This window comes from Salmo salar, chromosome ssa04, assembly GCF_905237065.1.
Source record: "Salmo salar chromosome ssa04, Ssal_v3.1, whole genome shotgun sequence".
NCBI classification, from domain to species: Eukaryota; Metazoa; Chordata; class Actinopteri; order Salmoniformes; family Salmonidae; genus Salmo; species Salmo salar.
The window spans coordinates 42,931,541-42,955,973 of NC_059445.1; the positions used below are offsets into that span (position 1 = coordinate 42,931,541).

Here is a 24,433-nt window from a genome sequence, read left to right on the forward strand (position 1 = left end):
AGCCACTCACCCCCACAGTGTAAGTTAAACAATTAGGGACTACAGAGGTGTATGATTCCTATGCCAGGGAAGAGAACTGTGAACATTTGGAAAAATGCATTACATTCATAATCTTATATCATACCTCAGATCTCGCTCTCTCTCTCTTTCTTCTCTCTTTCTCTTTCACTTTCTCTTTCTCTTTGTCTCTCTCTCTCTCTCTCTCTCTCTCTCTCTCTCTCTCTCTCTCTCAGTAATTATGAGGAGGCTCTGTTTCAGAGTTGTTCCCTAAAGCCCTCTTCTCATCTCTTCCGTGAGATGCTTTCTCTCCGCCTCAGCAGCTCCTTTTTGCTTGCTTTATCCTTCTGGCTTACTCTATGAAAAATAAAAAAGTATCGATAAAACAGGGCTTATGATGTATGACTTTAACATTTTAGAGTGGTATAGGTGTATATAAATAGTAATTTTTTGGAAGAAAAGCAATTGTATTTACTCCATTCGCGTCAGACAAACCAGACAGACAATGTGGGAGAGAATAGATGGAAAGATGTTTCCAGAGAAAGAAGAGACCGTAGAGAGATGTCATTCATCTTGGCTGTCACGTGTGCGCCCTCTCCGGCCTCTAGGTCACCAGGCTGCTCGTTATGGCGCATGCCTACCACCATCGTTACGCGGACCTGTGCGTCATCAGACTCACCTGGACTCCATCACCTCCTTGATTACCTGCCCTATATGTGTCACTCCCTTTGGTTCCTTCCCCAGGTGTCATTGTTTCTGTTTTAATTTCCTGTCTGTGTGTTTTTATTGTTTTGTTTATTAAATGTTTCACTCCCTGAACTTGCTTCCTGACTCAGCGCACACATTACAGAATGACGCCTCACCAAAGGGACACACCAGGGGATGTTTTTTATTTGTAGTTTTTTGTGTTGGAGGTGATGTCGGGTCCGGGTGTCCGAACCGGAGCTACCTGGGAGGCCTCTTGCTGAGCTTACTTTAACTCAACATCACTTTCATTGAGCTTACTTTAACTCAACATCACTTTCACTGGGCTTACTTTAACTCAACATCACTTTCATTGAGCTTACTTTAACTCAACATCACTTTCACTGAGCTTACTCTAACTCAACATCACTTTCACTGAGCTTACTCTAACTCAACATCACTTTCACTGAGCTTACTCTATCTCAACATCACTTTCACTGAGCTTACTCTAACTCAACATCACTTTCACTGAGCTTACTTTAACTCAACATCACTTTCACTGAGCTTACTCTATCTCAACATCACTTTCACTAAGCTTACTCTATCTCAACATCACTTTCACTGAGCTTACTCTAACTCAACATCACTTTCACTGAGCTTACTCTAACTCAACATCACTTTCACTGAGCTTACTCTAACTCAACATCACTTTCACTGAGCTTTAACTCAACATCACTTTCACTGAGCTTACTCTAACTCAACATCATTTTCACTGAGCTTACTTTAACTCAACATCATTTTCACTGAGCTTACTCTAACTCAACATCACTTTCACTGAGCTTACTCTATCTCAACATCACTTTCACTGAGCTTACTCTAACTCAACATCACTTTCACTGAGCTTACTCTAACTCAACATCACTTTCACTGAGCTTACTCTATCTCAACATCACTTTCACTGAGCTTACTCTAACTCAACATCACTTTCACTGAGCTTACTCTAACTCAACATCACTTTCACTGAGCTTACTCTAACTCAACATCACTTTCACTGAGCTTACTCTATCTCAACATCACTTTCACTGAGCTTACTCTAACTCAACATCACTTTCACTGAGCTTACTTTAACTCAACATAACTTTCACTGAGCTTACTTTAACTCAACATAATTTTCACTGAGCTTACTCTATCTCAACATAACTTTCACTGAGCTTACTCTAACTCAACATCACTTTCACTGAGCTTACTTTAACTCAACATCACTTTCACTGAGCTTACTTTAACTCAACATAATTTTCACTGAGCTCACTCTATCTCAACATCACTTTCACTGAGCTTACTCTATCTCAACATCACTTTCACTGAGCTTACTTTAACTCAACATCATTTTCACTGAGCTTACTTTAACTCAACATCATTTTCACTGAGCTTACTCTAACTCAACATCACTTTCACTGAGCTTACTTTAACTCAATATAACTTTCACTGAGCTTACTCTAACTCAACATCACTTTCACTAAGCTTACTCTATCTCAACATCACTTTCACTGAGCTTACTCAATCTCAACATCACTTTCACTGAGCTTACTCTATCTCAACATCACTTTCACTGAGCTTACTCTAACTCAACATCACTTTCACTGAGCTTACTCTAACTCAACATCACTTTCACTGAGCTTACTCTAACTCAACATCACTTTCATTGAGCTTACTTTAACTCAACATCACTTTCACTGGGCTTACTCTAACTCAACATCACTTTCATTGAGCTTACTTTAACTCAACATCACTTTCATTGAGCTTACTTTAACTCAAAATCACTTTCACTGAGCTTACTCTATCTCAACATCACTTTCACTGAGCTTACTCTATCTCAACATCACTTTCACTGAGCTTACTCTAACTCAACATCACTTTCACTGAGCTTACTCTAACTCAACATCACTTTCACTGAGCTTACTCTAACTCAACATCACTTTCACTGAGCTTACTCTAACTCAACAGATGAACAGATCCAGGATCGTCCCTTTGGTTGACGTCCTGCGGCTGGAGCCGAACGCGCCGGGGAGGGAGTACCGTCACGTATGCTCTCTCTCCGGCGCTCTAGGTCGCCATGTTCCCGCGTCTCAGCCAGACTGACAGGTTTCCCACGCCTCAGCAGAGGTGACCGGTCTGCTCCTGATCCCTGGAATCGTCATTTTGGTCTGCGAGGGTGTACTGTCACGTATGCTCCCTCTCCGGCCTCTAGGTCACCAGGCTGCTCGTTATGGCGCACACCTGTCACCATCATTACGCACACCTGCGCGTCATCAGATTCACCTGGACTCCATCACCTCCTTGATTACCTGCCCTATAGACAGTAGAAGTCAGAAGTTTACATACACTTAGGTTGGAGTCATTAAATCGATTTTCAACCACTCCACAAATGTCTTCTTACCAAACTATAGTTTTGGCAAGTTGGTTAGGACATCTACTTTGTGCATAACACAAGTAATTTTTCCATCAATTGTTTACAGACAGATTATTTCACTTATAATTCACTGTATCACAATTCCAGTGGGTCAGAAGTTTACATACACTAAGTTGACTGTGCCTTTAAACAGCTTGGAAAATTCCAGAAAATGATGTCATGGCTTTAGAAGCTTCTGATAGGCTAATTGACATCATCTGAGTCAATTGGAGGTGTACCTGTGGATGTATTTGAAGCCTACTTTCAAACTCAGTGCCTCTTTGCTTGACATCATGGGAAAATCAAAAGAAATCAGCCAAGACCTCAGAAAAAAAGTTGTAGACCTCCACAAGTCGGCTTCATCCTTGGGCGCAATTTCCAAATGCCTGAAGGTACTACGTTCATCTGTACAAACAATAGTACGCAAGTATAAACACCATGGGACCACACAGCCGTCATACCGCTCAGGAAGGAGACGCGTTCTGTCTCGTAGAGATGAACATGCTATGGTGCGAAAAGTGCAAATCAATCCCAGAACAACAGCCAAGGACCTTGTGAAGATGCTGGAGGAAACCGGTACAAAAGTGTCTATATCCACAGTAAAACGAGTCCTATATCGACATAACCTGAAAGGCCGCTCAGCAAGGAAGAAGCCACTGCTCCAAAAGATCGTACTTTTTGGAGAAATGTCCTCTGGTCTGATGAAACAAAAAATAGAACTGTTTGGCCATAATGACCATCGTTATGTTTGGAGGAAATAGGGGGAGGCTTGCAAGCCGAAGAACACCGTCCCAACCGTGAAGCACAGGGGTGGCAGCATCATGTTGTGGGGGTGCTTTGCTGCAGGAGGGACTGGTGCACTTCACAAAATAGATGGCATCATGAGGAGGAACATTATGTGGATATATTGAAGCAACATCTCAAGACATCAGTCAGGAAGTTAAAGCTCGGTCGCAAATGGGTCTTCCAAATGGACAATGACCCCAAGCATACTTCCAAAGTTGTGGCAAAATGGCTTAAGGACAACAAAGTCAAGGTATTGGAGTGGCCATCACAAAGCCCTGACCTCAATCCTATAGAAAATGTGTGGTCAGAACTGAAAAAGCATGAGCGAGCAAGGAGGCCTACAAACCTGACTCAGTTACACTAGCTCTGTCAGGAGGAATGGGCCAAAATTCACCAAACCTATTGTGGGAAGCTTGTGGAGGCTACCTGAAAAGTTTGACCCAAGTTAAACAATTTAAAGGCAATGCTACTAAATACTAATTGAGTGTATGTAAACTTCTGACCCACTGGGAATGTGATGAAAGAAATAAAAGCTGAAATAAATCATTCTCTCTGCTATTATTCTGACATTTCACATTCTTAAAATAAAGTGGTGATTCTAACTGACCTAAGACAGGGAATTTTTACTTTGATTAAGTGTCAGGAATTGTGAAAAACTGAGTTTAAATGTATTTGGTTAAGGTGTATGTCAACTTCCGACTTCAACTGTATGTCACTCCCTTTGGTTCCTTCCCTAGGTGTCATTGTTTCTGTTTCAGTTTCCTGTCTGTGCGTTGTTCGTTTTTCTTGTTTTGTTCATTTCTTTATTAAAATATGCACTCCCTGAACTTGCTTCCCGACTCCCAGCACACACGTTACATTGGCCATTGAGAATGGCTGACACAGACAAAATTGCCGGCCTATTGGGAACAAGCGCCGTTCGTACTGGGCCATGCAAGAATACTAAATTAATTTTAGTAATGGAGAAGTACAGAGATAAAAAAAAAAGTTATATATTGCCTAATATACACTTTCTCCAGAGTCTCCCTCCCAGTGCCAGAGCAGCCTCCTCCTGGGAGAGGTATAACGTTTTTCAGCCCTGCCCCTACAATGCATTAGCCTCAGGCCCACAGAGCAGTAGAATGACCTCACCACTGTCTCAAGCCGCATTACTACCGTATAAACCCAGATGTGAGGCGTCACTAACTCTACTTTAATGCAATAGAAGAAAAATAACAAAGAGGAATATTTCACAGAGACGCATCACAAGTCAGTTGGGCTTCTTTAGAGAAACCATCCAGTGGTTGTGCAACAACAACAAGCGCAAGCAGCATGAGCCAGAAAAAAGGCTCTAATCTGGGAAGAGGGAAGCAGCTGGAATCAATAGTTGATGAGTGGTGAACAAAGAAGAATTGTTAATAGACATGCAGGGTATTGCAGAAGAACGAGGTAAAGAAGAAGAGGGGGAACAAGACAGTAGACATAAAGAGGGCCAGCTATTCTTTCATTCTCTCTAATCGTCAGTCCTCAGGGATTCGCCAGCTCCTTTTCATCATTCATCCAGAAGCACATTGAGTCAGGAACATAGATGCCGTGTTAGAACGATGAACCAGAGCTGCAGGTGAACCCATACTGCAGCTTGTCACTAGCAACCCCTCAGGGACACAAATCCACAGACACAATGAGACAAGGATTCATCCAACATAAATGTGAAGGTGGAAAAAACAAGGTCAGTTTTGATCGGTCTCACACCAAAATGCTTGTTGTTTGTCATCAGTCTTTGGTGTCTTTCAAAGCACTCATATAATTTCAATACCATTAATAGATATGAGATGGGTTACAACAGAAACATGAAGAGCCTCTACCTCTTCCACGCTCAGACTAGAGCTAGCTTACCAAAGGCCATGACTTTTTAACAGAACATACATTATTGCTACCTGTTGCCATGCCAACCCCATTTATTTGTGTTTCATACACTTCACTCACAGTAGCGCATGAAACACCATAATTTGACGGTGCTTGTACAGGCTCACCTTTGGCACAGCAGGCAATTTTACTTAACACATTTATGTTTGCCTGATATTGTATCTCTCCATGTTCTCCCACCAGAGAGAAAGGCATACTGGTCAGTCTATAAATCATTTTCGGGGAATTCCCCTCCCATTGACTGGCGTACTGGAGGCCACCTGCAACCCCCGCGAAGCTGGAGAACCACAAATTATTTAGGCCCCCCCACTCACACACTCAACTATAATGTATTGAACATTTGGAAATGTCTATTCAACAAATGTTGTGATCCCACCCAATCCTTGCTCTGGTGTTTTGGGGCATTTCTATAGATAACGTGAAGTAAGTAGGAGCATATCAAATTGGGTGTCAGATGAAAGCTAAGGGTCTATATTTTCCATCTTAAAAATGAGGAATAATTAAAGGCTTTGATTTCTGGATAAACAGATTGAAAAGGGGTCTTAGAAAACATCTACCAGAAAAAGTCTTAAAAGGGATAAAAAATACATCAACACTTTTATATTTAGTTTTGGAGAAATTGTTTACCTTCTGTAACTATAAGAAATATTGCCGTGTGCCCAGGGGCGGAAATCGCAGGGGGGACGGGGGACACACGACCCCCCCATCCTGGGAAAAATATGATTTGTCCCCCCCCAATATATCACTGAAACATAACTATGTAATTTAAATAATATTAATAATACGCAATGAAAGCAATTGTGCTGATTATAGACACTTAATAGCGCGTTTTGAAGTTTCAAAAGATTGCGACCCCCCCCACCCTTTTCCTCACAATGGTTTGATCCACTGGCAAGGTAACAGAGGGGTGTATCTACTGTAAGTTAGTGCTTCAAAGTCCCTGTGATAAGGTTAGCGATAAACTGAAGTCCAAACTGAACAGAACTACACTCTCTTCTACCATTGTCTTAAATATATTTAATGGTCTCGTTGCAAAAGCTAAATTGTCGCAAGGGAACTTTTATTTATTTATTTTATTTAACCCGGGTAGCAAAGATTATAGCAAACACCACTGAAACTGAATTGGTGCTCGCTAGCTTTGCAAATTCAGCTATTGTTGGAAGCCAGCCAATATGAAACAAACTATTAAAATTACAAAAGGTTGCAGCATATGTTGTGTAAATGGTGAACTCATACAGCTGTCAACTCTTGTCATTTTAATCCGTTTCACATTTGCTAGCTACCTTTTAGATCGAAGCCCAAATAGAATGATAAAAGATAAGATGATAGAAGCCCATCTCCTACTGTAAATAGCCTACACACTGTGTGTGTGTGTAGCCAGCCAGCCAGGTAGAAAAATGGCAGAAAAATAAAAGACGGACATCAGAGTATTTTTCAGTACACCAAAACGCAAAGTAAGAACCCTAGTAGCCTAATATCTCAAAGACTAGTTGATAAAATGTTAATAAGAAATAAATGAAATTCTAATGGAAATGTTTCACAATGATGTCATTAGGCAGATTAGGCAACAGATGGCACACAGACAGCAGAGTTGGGGACAGATATGCAGGGACAGACTGGCAGAGACGGGGAGTCTCAGGTAAGTTTGTTGAGTCTTTGTTTGGCAACATTATGAAAGGTTCTCCATTTTTTTACTTGTAAAATAGGAACATAATTGGAAAATGCCATGGATACCCCCACTCTCAACTTAAACTGGTGACTGAACTAAGATTTGTTAAAGGCAATGGTATTGCTGTTGTGAGTAGTTGTGTAGTTTTGGGTACCGGTAGTTAGGAGTACGGCAAACACCTTATTTCTTTGGTTCCTCAATATACATTTACCATATTACAATGTAGGCTATGTGTTACAGCACTACTTTTGGTGTCCCCCTCAGGAATTGCTCTTGAGAAAATGTCATGTAATTGTCCCCCCCAAAGTTGATATCAGATTTTCGCCCCTGCGTGTGCCTTGTAATTCCGTTACCAAAAATCCACATATCTTTAAAAAAAAAAGTATAATTTCTTTCACTCATGAGGAGGAGGATAATGACAGTTCACAGAAGTAAGACATAATGGTATAGTGATTTTACTGATATCAATTTTGTTTATGAAGTCTTACGTGATTAAAACTCATACTTCCGTTACCTATTTGGTAATGGTATTATTCAAAACATCTGTAACGGAATTACTGCAACTGAATTGGCTACAATGGGAAATCATGATAGTGACAAACCACAGTTTGACATACTGTTATGTTCAGCTCATAGTGTCTCCTGCTACTGTCCTCTCTTCTACTGACATACTGTTATGTTCAGCTCATAGTGTCTCCTGCTACTGTCCTCTCTTCTACTGACATACTGTTATGTTCAGCTCATAGTGTCTCCTGCTACTGTCCTCTCTTCCACTGTCATACTGTTATGTTCAGCTCATAGTGTCTCCTGCTACTGTCCTCTCTTCTACTGACATACTGTTATGTTCAGCTCATAGTGTCTCCTGTTACTGTCCTCTCTTCCACTGTCATACTGTTATGTTCAGCTCATAGTGTCTCCTGTTACTGTCCTCCCTTCCACTGACATACTGTTATGTTCAGCTCATAGTGTCTCCTGTTACTGTCCTCTCTTCCACTGACATACTATTATGTTCAGCTCATTGTGTCTCCTGCTACTGTCCTCTCTTCCACTGACATACTGTTATGTTCAGCTCATAGTGTCTCCTGTTACTGTCCTCTCTTCCACTGACATACTGTTATGTTCAGCTCATTGTGTCTCCTGCTACTGTCCTCTCTTCCACTGTCATACTGTTATGTTCAGCTCATAGTGTCTCCTGCTACTGTCCTCTCTTCCACTGTCATACTGTTATGTTCAGCTCATAGTGTCTCCTGTTACTGTCCTCTCTTCCACTGACATACTGTTATGTTCAGCTCATAGTGTCTCCTGCTACTGTCCTCTCTTCCACTGTCATACTGTTATGTTCAGCTCATAGTGTCTCCTGCTACTGTCCTCTCTTCCACTGACATACTGTTATGTTCAGCTCATAGTGTCTCCTGCTACTGTCCTCTCTTCCACTGACATACTGTTATGTTCAGCTCATAGTGTCTCCTGCTACTGTCCTCTCTTCCACTGACATACTGTTATGTTCAGCTCATAGTGTCTCCTGCTACTGTCCTCTCTTCCACTGACATACTGTTATGTTCAGCTCAGTGTCTCCTGTTACTGTCCTCTCTTCTACTGTCATACTGTTATGTTCAGCTCATTGTGTCTCCTGCTACTGTCCTCTCTTCCACTGACATACTGTTATGTTCAGCTCATAGTGTCTCCTGCTACTGTCCTCTCTTCCACTGACATACTGTTATGTTCAGCTCATAGTGTCTCCTGCTACTGTCCTCTCTTCCACTGACATACTGTTATGTTCAGCTCATTGTGTCTCCTGCTACTGTCCTCTCTTCCACTGTCATACTGTTATGTTCAGCTCATTGTGTCTCCTGCTACTGTCCTCTCTTCCACTGACATACTGTTATGTTCAGCTCATAGTGTCTCCTGCTACTGTCCTCTCTTCCACTGACATACTGTTATGTTCAGCTCATAGTGTCTCCTGCTACTGTCCTCCCTTCCACTGACATACTGTTATGTTCAGCTCATAGTGTCTCCTGCTACTGTCCTCTCTTCCACTGACATACTGTTATGTTCAGCTCATAGTGTCTCCTGCTACTGTCCTCTCTTCCACTGACATACTGTTATGTTCAGCTCATAGTGTCTCCTGCTACTGTCCTCTCTTCCACTGACATACTGTTATGTTCAGCTCATAGTGTCTCCTGTTACTGTCCTCTCTTCCACTGACATACTGTTATGTTCAGCTCATAGTGTCTCCTGTTACTGTCCTCTCTTCCACTGACATACTGTTATGTTCAGCTCATAGTGTCTCCTGTTACTGTCCTCTCTTCCACTGACATACTGTTATGTTCAGCTCATAGTGTCTCCTGTTACTGTCCTCTCTTCCACTGACATACTGTTATGTTCAGCTCAGTGTCTCCTGTTACTGTCCTCTCTTCCACTGACATACTGTTATGTTCAGCTCAGTGTCTCCTGTTACTGTCCTCCCTTCCACTGACATACTGTTATGTTCAGCTCATAGTGTCTCCTGTTACTGTCCTCCCTTCCACTGACATACTGTTATGTTCAGCTCATTGTGTCTCCTGTTACTGTCCTCTCTTCCACTGACATACTGTTATGTTCAGCTCAGTGTCTCCTGTTACTGTCCTCTCTTCCACTGACATACTGTTATGTTCAGCTCATTGTGTCTCCTGTTACTGTCCTCTCTTCCACTGACATACTGTTATGTTCAGCTCATTGTGTCTCCTGTTACTGTCCTCTCTTCCACTGACATACTGTTATGTTCAGCTCAGTGTCTCCTGTTACTGTCCTCTCTTCCACTGACATACTGTTATGTTCAGCTCATAGTGTCTCCTGCTACTGTCCTCTCTTCCACTGACATACTGTTATGTTCAGCTCATAGTGTCTCCTGCTACTGTCCTCTCTTCCACTGACATACTGTTATGTTCAGCTCATTGTGTCTCCTGTTACTGTCCTCTCTTCCACTGACATACTGTTATGTTCAGCTCATAGTGTCTCCTGCTGCTGTCCTCTCTTCCACTGACATACTGTTATGTTCAGCTCATAGTGTCTCCTGCTACTGTCCTCTCTTCCACTGACATACTGTTATGTTCAGCTCATTGTGTCTCCTGTTACTGTCCTCCCTTCCACTGACATACTGTTATGTTCAGCTCATAGTGTCTCCTGTTACTGTCCTCTCTTCCACTGACATACTGTTATGTTCAGCTCATAGTGTCTCCTGCTACTGTCTTCTCTTCCACTGACATACTGTTATGTTCAGCTCATAGTGTCTCCTGTTACTGTCCTCTCTTCCACTGACATACTGTTATGTTCAGCTCATAGTGTCTCCTGCTACTGTCCTCCCTTCCACTGACATACTGTTATGTTCAGCTCATAGTGTCTCCTGTTACTGTCCTCTCTTCCACTGACATACTGTTATGTTCAGCTCATAGTGTCTCCTGTTACTGTCCTCTCTTCCACTGACATACTGTTATGTTCAGCTCATAGTGTCTCCTGTTACTGTCCTCTCTTCCACTGACATACTGTTATGTTCAGCTCAGTGTCTCCTGTTACTGTCCTCCCTTCCACTGACACACTGTTATGTTCAGCTCATAGTGTCTCCTGTTACTGTCCTCTCTTCCACTGTCATACTGTTATGTTCAGCTCAGTGTCTCCTGTTACTGTCCTCTCTTCCACTGACATACTGTTATGTTCAGCTCATAGTGTCTCCTGCTACTGTCCTCTCTTCCACTGACATACTGTTATGTTCAGCTCATTGTGTCTCCTGCTACTGTCCTCTCTTCCACTGACATACTGTTATGTTCAGCTCATAGTGTCTCCTGTTACTGTCCTCTCTTCCACTGACATACTGTTATGTTCAGCTCATAGTGTCTCCTGTTACTGTCCTCTCTTCCACTGACATACTGTTATGTTCAGCTCAGTGTCTCCTGTTACTGTCCTCTCTTCCACTGACATACTGTTATGTTCAGCTCATAGTGTCTCCTGTTACTGTCCTCTCTTCCACTGACATACTGTTATGTTCAGCTCATAGTGTCTCCTGTTACTGTCCTCTCTTCTACTGTCATACTGTTATGTTCAGCTCATAGTGTCTCCTGTTACTGTCCTCTCTTCCACTGTCATACTGTTATGTTCAGCTCATAGTGTCTCCTGTTACTGTCCTCTCTTCCACTGTCATACTGTTATGTTCAGCTCATAGTGTCTCCTGTTACTGTCCTCTCTTCCACTGACATACTGTTATGTTCAGCTCATAGTGTCTCCTGTTACTGTCCTCTCTTCCACTGACATACTGTTATGTTCAGCTCATAGTGTCTCCTGTTACTGTCCTCTCTTCCACTGACATACTGTTATGTTCAGCTCAGTGTCTCCTGTTACTGTCCTCCCTTCCACTGACATACTGTTATGTTCAGCTCATAGTGTCTCCTGTTACTGTCCTCTCTTCCACTGACATACTGTTATGTTCAGCTCATAGTGTCTCCTGCTACTGTCCTCTCTTCCACTGACATACTGTTATGTTCAGCTCATAGTGTCTCCTGTTACTGTCCTCTCTTCCACTGTCATACTGTTATGTTCAGCTCATAGTGTCTCCTGTTACTGTCCTCTCTTCCACTGACATACTGTTATGTTCAGCTCATAGTGTCTCCTGTTACTGTCCTCTCTTCCACTGACATACTGTTATGTTCAGCTCATAGTGTCTCCTGCTACTGTCCTCTCTTCCACTGTCATACTGTTATGTTCAGCTCATAGTGTCTCCTGCTACTGTCCTCTCTTCCACTGACATACTGTTATGTTCAGCTCATAGTGTCTCCTGTTACTGTCCTCTCTTCCACTGTCATACTGTTATGTTCAGCTCATAGTGTCTCCTGTTACTGTCCTCTCTTCCACTGACATACTGTTATGTTCAGCTCAGTGTCTCCTGTTACTGTCCTCCCTTCCACTGACATACTGTTATGTTCAGCTCATAGTGTCTCCTGTTACTGTCCTCTCTTCCACTGTCATACTGTTATGTTCAACTCATAGTGTCTCCTGTTACTGTCCTCTCTTCCACTGACATACTGTTATGTTCAGCTCAGTGTCTCCTGTTACTGTCCTCCCTTCCACTGACATACTGTTATGTTCAGCTCATAGTGTCTCCTGTTACTGTCCTCTCTTCCACTGTCATACTGTTATGTTCAACTCATAGTGTCTCCTGTTACTGTCCTCTCTTCCACTGACATACTGTTATGTTCAGCTCATAGCTGTTTTCTTTCTCTTTCTGTTTTCTGGAGGTCAAACCAAGTGTTAAAACAGTCTGAGTCTGGACAACCCCTCTCTCTCTTCTCTCTCCTTCCAGTTAATGTCACCTCTCCCAGCTCCTACTGACACCTACCCATTTAATTTAACCAGCATCCTCACCCACTGAGCACCGACCAACACGGGACGTCCATGGACGTTGAAAAGTAGTTGAAATTTGCTCAGTCCACCCTGGCCTTGTTGTTAAGGCCCACTGAAGGGCCGGACTGGACCAAATCTGAACCTATCATAGACGTATGTTTCACATTTGGATAGCACAGTACAATACAATACAGTACAATAGAGTATAGTACAGAAAGGTAGAGTATAGTACAATAGAGTAGAGTATACTCTACTTTACTGTTCTCTACTGTGCTGTGCTGTGCTGTGATGTCCAAACTTGTGAAACATGAGGAGAATGACATTCATACCCATAGTTATGCATTTCTGTGTAGTACAGATCAGGGACCCATGATGTAATTCAAACTCAAGGTGCCATGTCATAGCTGACACCCCAGCTTTTACGTGATTTTGCATTAAAAACCTGAGGGAGATTTTACCATTATTACGTTACCAAAGTTTGTATCTGCACAGTTAAATTCATTTTTGTACATTTTTTCAGTGGAAGTTGTTAAAAGTATGCCTTGTGCATAGATTTGTATGTTTTGTTAAACATTTAAGTCAGTGGATTTTTGTTTGGCATACATTTTAACATGAAGACGCTGAGTCAAAGCGTAATTCCGTTACCGTGGAATTGCCATTTAATATTCTGAGTGGTGCAATTGTATTTATTCAGAACATGATCTTGTAACTACTTCAGTCGTGATGGCTGCAATCAAATGCAACGGGAGAGTTTGTTCTCTAATTGGTTGATTTATCGCAGGCGTACCCGGAAAGAGGCCAAACTCTAAATCACCACAAATGTAATTTAAGTTTTATAAAAACAAACAGTGGCTCTGATGAAAGAAAAAAAAAAACGGAATTCAATCTGTAGCTGTACTTTTTCACACAGTCTACCCTAGGCTACTATCTGCGTGCACATTAGAATTCACCAAAAACATTTATTTCACACTCCATAATAACATTTTGTATCTATCAACATTCAAAACATGTCAAATATCAGTAGGTTCGTTAGACACTATGCAAAATCTCGTGCTCGCTATTTGGTTCACTGCTCTGCTCAATGCGAGCGTTCTGTTGCGATGTACTCAGGGGAGTAAGTCAATTTGCACGTGTGTGGAGTGGTTAATTACCTATATATATTTATATTTACCTGTTTATTTACCTATTTACAGTGTGTGTGTCTTTGCGCACGTGTCTGTTAGAGTTTTTGCTCCAGTGAATAACAGTGCCATTCAATACCTGAAGGCCATAGTGTCGGACCAGGGCCTCCTGCTTAATACGTTAACTGCACAAATGCAGCTTTCCTGCTCGCTCTCATTCCTCCTGTTCTCATCATCCGTCTCCATCAGGCTGTGTGCACCTCTGCCTGGTTTCTGGGATGGCCCGTCAGTCTGTGTGTGGAGTGTGTCGACAGGGAGAGTTGTCACCTGCTCTCATCTGTGTGTACCAGAGTTCTGCTGGGCATAGGATCACAATGGATCCAGGTCTATTCTTATCTCTACGCTGTGTGGCTTGGCCCATCTGCTGGAGCCAGCCCTGCAGTCTTAACATGGGCTGATAGGCCTCTCTGATAGCTATCCACCACTATCAGCTTGGCTCTGAAGTGTTTGGCTGGCATGCGGAGGGAGTGGAGCTCAGAGCTCAGCCACCCATGGGAATAGTCCAGTGAGCGACAAGGCTGCATTAGACACATTTACACTGATATGAGTCACCACACCGACAGGCTTTTTGGGTCACTGGAATCTAATCAAGGAAACAGAGAGATAGAGAGAGAGAGCAGTGAGGGGTGGGGGGAAGTCATGAGATAAATACCGTGCCAACCAATACAGACGATTTCTTATTAAATGTAGTTAAAGTGACCTCTGTGAGGGCTTAAGCAACGAGTCTGGGTTAGAGGGCGAGATAGAAAGGACGATAGTGAATTACATTTACGTGATAAGGCTCAGACACATGAATTTAAAAGGTAGCTAGTGGTAAGGTTGGAGGAAAATTAGGGGTGGTGTGTGTGTGTGTTTGTGCATCGTGGCCATAATGTGAATGGCTTAACTGCTTAATTGTTTGTTCCCAGCAGTGTCTCTGTCCCTGTCTGCCTTAGTGGCTTTCTTCATTATTAATGAACCCTAATTACTAGCATCCTGGACATCTGTGCAGCCCACCCTGCTCTCCTCTTTCTATCACTCTCACTTTCTCCTCCAGTCAAAGGAAGGAAAAAAACAGGATGGCAAGCTGTTTTCTCTCATCGCTCCACTCTGCTATTCACCACCCCTTATCTATTTCTCTGCCCTTCCTCACCTCTGCCCCTTCCCCCTTCTCTGTCCCCATCTTTCTCTCCTTCGAAAGAGCTAACTGGTTCTTACCCAACATGCTTTTCTCTGTCTGTCCCCCGTCTGCAGGAAGCTGTTGGAGGTGAAGGTCATTGATGATGAGGAGTATGAGAAGAACAAGACCTTCATCATCAAGCTGGGGGAACCTGTGCTGCTGGAGATTGGACGGAAACACGGTCAGTGCAGAGCAAAAGGAGCAGCCCCACGTTATCTCTGTCAGTCACAAATGTTCTGTTTCACACGATCAGTCATTGGAAAAACACAACGGCTGTATATAAGGATAGAATGGTAGTTGTGGAAGGGCTGTAGGTTTTATTTGACCTCGGCAGTTCCATGTTGTAAGTAATAAGGTTGTGGCACATAGAATCACAACACATGACATCCTTAACCAGTAATTGATTTTATTCCAAATATAGTTATGTTGCTTTCTTACTTTCAAACATTATATTTAACGTTTTCTATACAGATGAAAGCCTCAGTAACACACAAAAAGACATATATACACACACTGATTTAATATTCTCAGTGCCGTTGTCCTGCAACGTGATACCCACGAGAAAAACATTTTTACTCCCCCCCCCCTCACAGAACTCTGTGTATCGATGCATTGGTATACTGTTTATTCTCAGAGCATTCATTTGATAAGTCAATTACATAGCATTTTTGTATACCGATACATGCTATATAGCAGTAGGTAAGGATAGGTTGATATTGAATTGTTCCTCTGCTTCACAGGAGACTCCAATGACAACAAGCCAGCAGGAACTGATGAGGAGGAGGTGTCCAAGATGGGCTGTCCCAGCCTAGGAGAACACACCAAGCTGGAGGTGGTGATTGAGGAGTCCTACGAGTTCAAGGTAACCCACAAAAACAAACCCCCACATACGCGCAGTCCTTTCTATTCTGTTCCCTTCTGTCCTCATCTGCCCCCCCCAGTCTAATCCCGTCTCTGCAGCATGATATTTATTAAAGAAAGACCAGTCAGATCATCTGCACTGAAACCAACAGATGCGTCTTTGCCCTCTGTTAAAGATTACTAAACAAACAAATGTAGTAAACAAACAGGGCAAGATGACATTGCACACCGCATAAACATCAGACCAACCCTGACCTCATCCACCCCATACAACAGTTCTCTGTCCATTCTATGAATTGATAACTCTATTTTACGATAGCTGAAATCGGATTGTCGTTATTTTCTTGCTTTTTTGTTTGTTCGTGTGTTCGTGTGTGTGTGTGTTTGTTCGTGTGTGTTTGTGTTTGTTCGTGTGTGTGTTTGTGTGTTTGTTCATGTGTGTGTGTGTTTGTGTGTTTGTTTGTGTGTGTGTGTTTGTGTGTTTGTTCATGTGTGTGTGTGTGTGTAGAACACAGTGGATAAGCTGATCAAGAAGACTAACCTTGCTCTGGTGGTGGGCAGCAGTAGCTGGAGAGAGCAGTTTGTCAATGCTGTCACTGTCAGTGCAGGTGAGTGCCTCTCTCTCCTTCACATACCATCTCTGGGGCAGACTCATTAAAGCTGCATGCTCTTGCATTAACGGAGAGTCAGAGGTGTGTTGTTCAGGGCAGAGAAGTCACACTACTTTAGGAGCGGTAATGAAGTCACAGACATGCAAGTTGCTGTTTGAGAATTTATAGATACAAGTTGAAGCAACAAAAGGATCATGAATTTTGAAACGGTGTAAACACCTCTCTCGTTCTCTCTCCCAGGTGATGATGATGAGGAGGAGAGTGGGGAGGAGCGCCTGCCGTCCTGTTTCGACTACATCATGCACTTCCTCACAGTGTTCTGGAAGGTTCTGTTCGCCTTTGTCCCGCCCACAGAGTACTGGAACGGCTGGGCCTGCTTCTTTGTGTCCATCTCCCTGATTGGTGTACTGACGGCTGTGACCGGGGACCTGGCCTCTCATTTTGGCTGCACAGTGGGGCTCAAGGACTCTGTCACTGCCGTCGTATTTGTGGCCCTGGGTACTTCCGTTCCAGGTGGGCGCTTGTCTATCTCTGTGTAGTCTCTCTCTATCAGTCTTTCTCTGGGCTGTATCTGCCTCTGTTGTCCCAATTTTAAACCGTGCCAGAATCACTGTTTTCTAACCAGCTATTTCTGCTTCCTGCATGTTCTCTCAGACACCTTTGCCAGTAAAGTGGCGGCCATCCAAGACCAGTACGCTGACGCCTCCATCGGCAATGTGACAGGCAGTAATGCAGTGAATGTGTTCCTGGGCATCGGTGTGGCGTGGACCATCGCGGCCGTCTACTGGAAGACCAAGGGCAAGAAATTCCTTGTGCAGCCAGGCTCGCTGGCATTCTCCGTCACCCTGTTCACCATCATGGCGTTCGTGTGCGTCCTGGTGCTGATGTACCGCCGCCGGGCCGGGGTGGCAGGGGGTGAACTGGGGGGCCCGCGGACCGCGAAACTCCTCACCTCCCTCTTCTTCTTCTCCCTCTGGCTCCTCTACATCATGCTGGCCTCCCTGGAGGCCTACTGCCACGTGCCAGGCTTCTGAGAGACAGAGAGAGAGAGAAAGAGAGAGAGAGAGAGGTTGAAGGAGAAAGCTTGTCTCCAATTGTTTACATGTCTATCCCGCTCATTTCTGTGTACTTTTCTGAGTGTTATGAAGTATTTCTATTGTTATTATTATTGCTACAGTGGTTACTTGACTCTGAAGACTTCTATCCCATTTACAATGACGTGGATGGAAGCCTTAGTCATTCTGTTGGAAGCATACTGGGACCAGCTAATGACTTGATGTATATCTTGGGAGGACTCATGCCTTGAGGCGTAGCTTTATCTAACCAGGCTGTCTGCACAAACGAGGGAAATAAAATGACCCTTGACTTTTCTGAGAATGCTCCCGTTTTGTTTATAGCCTATCCTGAACCCTTAGCTATTTTAGCCCCACTGCCTCTCTCCTGCATCTCTGCATTCAGATAGAGTACGGCCCTAGTTAATCAGTCTGAATGTCTTGGAGATGACGCACACTGACTCAGAGATCAGAGCCGGATCAGATATTCCCTCTCCCCATGTCTTAACGTTGGTTCCTGGTTGATCAACTCTCTAACCCCTGATGCCCACCAAGCACAATCATTCCCATGAAGATTCTCAGCCTCTGCCCTGAACATTGACTACTTCCTCCTCCACCCTCATCCTAACCCTCTCTCTTATTTTTCAACAACGTCATGTGGTTGTCTTGTGGATTTTTTGGGGGGGAAAATGATGCCAAGATAGTAAAGATGTTTGAAAAATCTAAGTGTTTGTAGATAAAACATTGCCATATATTATCTTGGAACACGGTTTGAAAAGCGAACTTGTGATGGGGGTTGTGAAGTGGAAGAACTACAGTTTGCATGGTACTGCATTAGAATTAGCAGCCACTGAGAGCAAAAAATAATGTCAGATGCTATTCAGGAAATGGAGATCAGTTGAACAAAGCTGTTGGTGTTTGTTAATAAGATTAATGTTCATATTTATTATCTCAAACTATTTATTGTATATCATGTAAAAGATAATACTCCTAATACTCCTTCTAGTTGTGTACATGTGGGAGAGTGAGATCATGAGTGTGTTGTTTTGCATGTATCGAGTGAAGAATTGAATGATAGAAACATTTTGAAGTATTGTATGTAACATTTTAATACGGCTATCATCATGAGTGAAAGTCTCGATGTGATTCCAAGCTAAGCACAGCAACATATGAATAACACTGCCTGGTTCCCTGACCCAGACTCCGTCTGGGGACAACCTCTTAGTCTTGTAAGGACTTCTTCCAATAGCCTTTTTTTTTTTTACAGGACACTAATCAATGTGAGACAAGACCTGCCAGAGTTTTCCTGCTTTTTGAAAAGTGTGCTTTGAAATATACATTTGGGACCATGTTGAAGCTAATTTTTTCCTAAAGTTTTGTATGAGTGTGCGAGCGCATTGTTGTGGATAATTCAAGGTATTTGTACTTCTTGTCTTCAGAGTTTGATGGAAGGCATGCCTTTATACCATCAAAAAATGTTTACCCAAGGGGGTATGGATTTCAATGATGAAATGTCTACACTTCTGAGTTATGTTCCAAGGAATCCTCTCAAAAAAAAATGTTTAGTCACCGTCACGTTCAGGCTTTGAACATATTACTGCTACATGTCAAAGCACTGCATCGTAGTAGAAACAACGTTTTGAAAGCCTAAGCATTCGTTTATTTCCTGAACATAGCACATACATTCCAATATACAGGTTTGAAAATGGTAACAGAAGAACTATGACAATACTGTACTGTTATGAAAAAAAGACCACAAACAAATGATTGCCAAACCTTCCTATAATTTGCATAAGGACAGTGTGTAGACCTTATGTTTGAAATCTAGGATCCTCCGATCCATTCTTATCATTTCTAGATGTATTCATAGTTACATGATCATTGATGCTTTTATTTGGATTAATATGCACGCTAAATGTATGATCAATGGAAATAAAAGTTGTTTATTTATCATTTCTCAAAATTGAGTTTGGTTTATTCCTTAATCGGGACTCGGATCCCTTTTCAATCATAACTGGTGGCTGAGCTTACAGGATACGTAAAAAATGCAGTCCCCTGCAGAGAGAAAGCGTGTTTGAATCAGTAAGCCGCTACGGTTCTTATTGATTCACATCGGTAAACATTGTTTTGGTAAATTTGAACTACATTTGGCAGTGTAAAAGAATGTGCTTGACTGGGTACCACTGTATGACTGAGTAGGTTCATTAACCCAGTTACTGCACTCTTAGAAAAAAAGATTCCAAAAGGGTTCTTTGGCTGTCCCCATAGGAGAAAGCTTTTTGGTTCCAGGTAGAACCCTTTTTGGTTCCAGGTAAAAAACCCCTTTGGGTTCCATGTTGAACCCTCTGTAAAAAGGTTACATATGGAACCCAAACGGGTTCTACCTGCAACCAAAAATGGTTCTTCAAAGGGTTCTCCTATGGGGACAGCCCAAGTACCCTTTAAGGTTCTAGATAGCCCCTTTTTTTCTAAGAGTATGCCACACCTGACCCATTCATTGCTCTCTCACTGTTCGATTTTTATTCACCGTAAGAGTGTCCATAAATAACTTTTCTTACATTACATAATCATTAAGCATAGTCTCTGCGTCCTCATTTCCTCACCCTCCTCCATCTGCTCTGATCAACCTGGAACATATGCTCCAGGAAGTTTTCATGTTGCTTGTTGTGGTTAGGCATCCCAATGGATTACACACCACAAGCAGGGAATTGATAACCTTTTACTCTAACCATCTCAGTGGAGTCCCCGTTTCCCCACAGACAATACATTTTCCAGGTCTGTAACAAGGAGGGATGTCTCTGACGTTAACCACTTTTCTTTGATGTAGATCCTTGTGCTGCGACAGCAGCTTCAAGTAGAGTGAGCATTCTACAGGAATCCTACAGAAATCTTACAGGAATCCTACAGAAATCTTACAGGAATCCTGCATGGAAAAATCTACAAGAATTCCTGTAGTTGATTAGTTACATGTAGTTAGTTAACCTTAGCTGGTCTTTGGATTTAATTCACTGAACAGTATTAGAACACATTTTAATTCAGTCTCAGAGTTATCAAGCACAAATCTGAGTCAGTTCTGAAGTCATAGTCCGACTCAAGTCACAAATCTGTATTTTTGCGCCTTAGGTGTAACTCAAGTCTGAGACGCAAGTCCCCAACTCTGGTAGCGTGTAACTGAAATCAACTGTGGGGATAGTAAATCTGCCTCGACTGAATGTCTGTGTTTCTCAAATAAGATCCTGGAGGCCACGACTAAAGTCAAAGTTATGCAAATTAAGCCACAGAACGCCTCAATTTGGGCAACTGTGACTCTGTTGGAGTGAAACCATGGCACCTGTGTACCCTGCAGCACCTGGCACGATTCCCTCTTCCCTCCAATCCCCTCTTTATCACTTGGTCTTTTCCCCTATTACCCAGTCGATGCTGGTTACTATGGTGTCTCATCAGTGGAATGCTATTTAATGATCTCTCTCTTATCTATGAGAGTAGCAATGCATTTCAGTCATTTAGATGCTTCGCCTGCTGCAGCCAGATGTCAAATGTCACAGCTCAATTGTTATTCCAGACGGTTTTCAGTATCAAGAGTTGGTTTGACACCAAGCACAGCACAGGAGGGTAAAAATCACAATTCAATTTCAAGAGAATGTATAGTCAATATGAACAATCAAAAGACTACTAGCTAGCACAGGAACGCATGTATTATTCATTATGGTCTATTGGATACGACACAGAAATCACAGAAAAACACAACGTCACAGTGCATCCTTCATATTTATGTTGTTGATATTGTCCTCAGTCAGATTTGTTTTGGGACATCACCAGAAATACTGTAGGAAAGGAACATTTGTCATACAGAGACATCAGTAGCCTGTTGGTTCCCTCAGGTATGGGGCGCCCCTGGGAAGGAGGTTTCCTGCTCTGTAGCTTCAAAAGGATTTCTCTGGTCACTAGGCAACAACAAAAGTTTATGTGCTTATACTTCAGAGTGTGTATAATACATTTATTCATATACTTGTAGCAAATACAGGCAATATAAAGTGCGCACCTCTGCATGTATTTTTAGTACTTCTTGTTGCTAGGCAACCTCTCAAAGAGTCATTGTCTTTCTGTCATTGCGTTGTCTGGTGTCAGTGCAGTGAGGTGGGCGTGTTGGTTGTAATTTCCATTTAAGGTCATTCTCCTCGTCTCTCTCTCACTCTGACTCACAGCATATAGAGTAAATTAGCTATTGTGAAGCAGTTCGCATTCAAACCAAAATAGCTATCTCTTGATTTTTGATTAGGAATGTCATATTGTTGGAATGCAGAGAGAGGGACCCCAGGAATAGACTCGGAGAGCCTGAACGCAGAGAGAGAGCGAGAGAGAGCGAGAGAGGGTGAGCGAGAGAGAGCTCAGAAATAGACTCGGAGAGCCTGAACGCAGAGAGAGAACGAGAGAGCGAAAGAGCGAGAGGGTGAGAGAGAAAGAGCTCAGGAATAGACTCGGAGAGCCTGAACGCAGAGAGAGAGTGAGAGAGAGCGAGAGAGCGAGTGGGTGAGCGAGAGAGAGCTCAGAAATAGACTCGGAGAGCCTGAACGCAGAGAGAGAACGAGAGAGCGAGGGAGCGAGAGAGAGAGAGAGAGAGAGCTCAGGAATAGACTCGGAGAGCCTGAACACAGAGAGAGAGCGAGAGAGAGAGATAGCATGAGAGAGAGAGAGCTCAGGGATAGACTGGGAGAGCCTGAACCCAGAAAGAGAAAGAGGGAGCTCAAAAGAACTCAGGAATAGAGTAGGAGAGACTGAACCCAGGGGCGGATGCCCTAGGATAGAGTCCCCATGAGGAAAGTTTAGCAGCACAACAACTGTATGATATAATGGCATATTTATTTATATGATGTAGTGCAACTTCCTATGTAAAGAGTCTTTTGAGAGATGCACTGTTTGTGTTGTGCTCTGTATTATATTAGTGTGGCGCTATGCTCTGAACTCTCTCAGTTGATATTGCTATATTTGGCTGGCCAGTTTGTCTTTTCAGCAATGCTGCGATAATCTGGCCTTGGTTTTATGAAATACTATTTGACAGAAATACCTATTCAACACCAAGTGGTAATTCAGTAATTGTCATGTAGTTTGCGGAAGTTCAATCAGGAAGGCTGGTCTGAATGCTCGTTTAACATCATCCAGTAAACATAACATAATTCACTTTGTTTCCTATTCTACGGGCTTAGTGGGAAGGCATACAAATGATCATCTTGTCTATTCTCCTCCTTCCTATTAGCCATGTGCGGAATGTCATTCACCTATTTACCCTATAGCCTATAAGCACGGCACAATTATGCACATTCCGCACGCTTGCGGTTTAACATATGGGCTCACTCTTGCAATTATCACCTTCCTCTCGCTCAACCAATGGGCATAAATCTTGGGATGTATTTATATGTCAATTTACCCTCGTTCTCTCACTAACTGTTTTTCAGCAAATGTTTTTGACAACCGTCCACCTCCACACCACCCCCAGCTATAATAACCTTAAGGTCCGTCATTGGAACTCCTTTCCCCCTGGGGGGTGTTTTGATACCAGCAGCCCCCCATAGTGCTGTATTCTGTATTCTGGTCTATGAGGGCCTATTAACTAACGTCTGGATTCCATCAGTATGGCGGAAGAGCCGCGTAAAGATTTCAAGGTAACCCGATTGAGCCGACATATGCAGCGTTTAACGTGTCCGCGAACGCAGGAACGTTGCCTTTACATTTCTAATGAGCTATAAATCAAATCACATTTGATTGGTCACATACACATATTTAGCTGATGTTATTGCGGGTGTAGCGAAATGCTTGTGTTCCTAGCTCCGACAGTGCAGTAGTATCTAACGATACACAACAATACACACAAATCTAAAAGTAAAATAATGTAATTAAGAAATATATAAATATTAGGACGAGCAATGTCGGAGTGGCATTGACTAAAATACAGTATAATATACATATGAAATTAGTAAAGCAGTATGTGCACATTATTAAAGTGACAAATATTTATATGTACATATTCTTATTCCATCCCTTTATATTTGTGTGTATAAGGTAGTTGTTGTGGAATTGTTCGATTACTTGTTAGATATTACTGCAGTGTCGGAACTAGAAGCACAAGCATTTCGCTACACTCGCATTAACATCTGTTAATCATGTGTATGTGACCAATACATTTTGATTTGATTTGATTTAGTGTTCCATTATTAAAGTGACCAGTAATTCCATGTCTATGTATATGGGGCAGCAGCCTCTAAGGTGCAGAGTTGAGTAACCAGGTGGTAGCCGGCTATTGTTGGCTATTTAACAGTCTGATGGCCTTGAGATAGAAGCTGTTTTTCAATCTCTCGGTCCCAACTGTACTGACCTCGCCTTCTGGATGATAGCGGGCTGAACAGGCCATGGCTCAGTTGGTTGATGTCCTTAATTATCTTTTTGGCCTTCCTGTGACATTGTGTGCTGTAGGTGTCCTGGAGGGCGGGCAGTGTGCCCTCGGTGATGCGTTGGGCAGACCGCAACACCCTCTGGAGAGCCCTGCGGTTGCTGGAGGTGCAGTTGCCGTACCAGGCAGTGATACATAGCCTATAACGCGGATCTTCCCCGATACTTCTGCCCTAAGTCTATGTTTTATTGACTTAAGTCCGTGTTAAGTCTACTTATCTTAAGTCTGAATCGGGCTCTGGGTGCATATACTTCCCAACAAAGA

The 24,433-nt window shown here is 42.7% G+C and overlaps 1 protein-coding gene across 1 annotated transcript in view; it reads left to right on the forward strand.

Annotated features, from left to right (window-relative positions):
* The window catches only part of slc8a4a (solute carrier family 8 member 4a), a 49,770-nt gene extending 30,083 nt beyond the window's left edge, over positions 1-19,687 (forward strand). Inside the window, exons 5-9 of the mRNA XM_014196458.2 lie at positions 15,275-15,381; positions 15,941-16,062; positions 16,570-16,669; positions 16,913-17,185; positions 17,327-19,687. Coding sequence (XP_014051933.1) covers positions 15,275-15,381; positions 15,941-16,062; positions 16,570-16,669; positions 16,913-17,185; positions 17,327-17,706 — 982 coding nt within the window. The 3' untranslated portion in view covers positions 17,707-19,687. The remainder of the gene's footprint in view (positions 1-15,274; positions 15,382-15,940; positions 16,063-16,569; positions 16,670-16,912; positions 17,186-17,326) is intronic.
* The last annotated feature ends 4,746 nt before the right edge of the window (positions 19,688-24,433 follow it).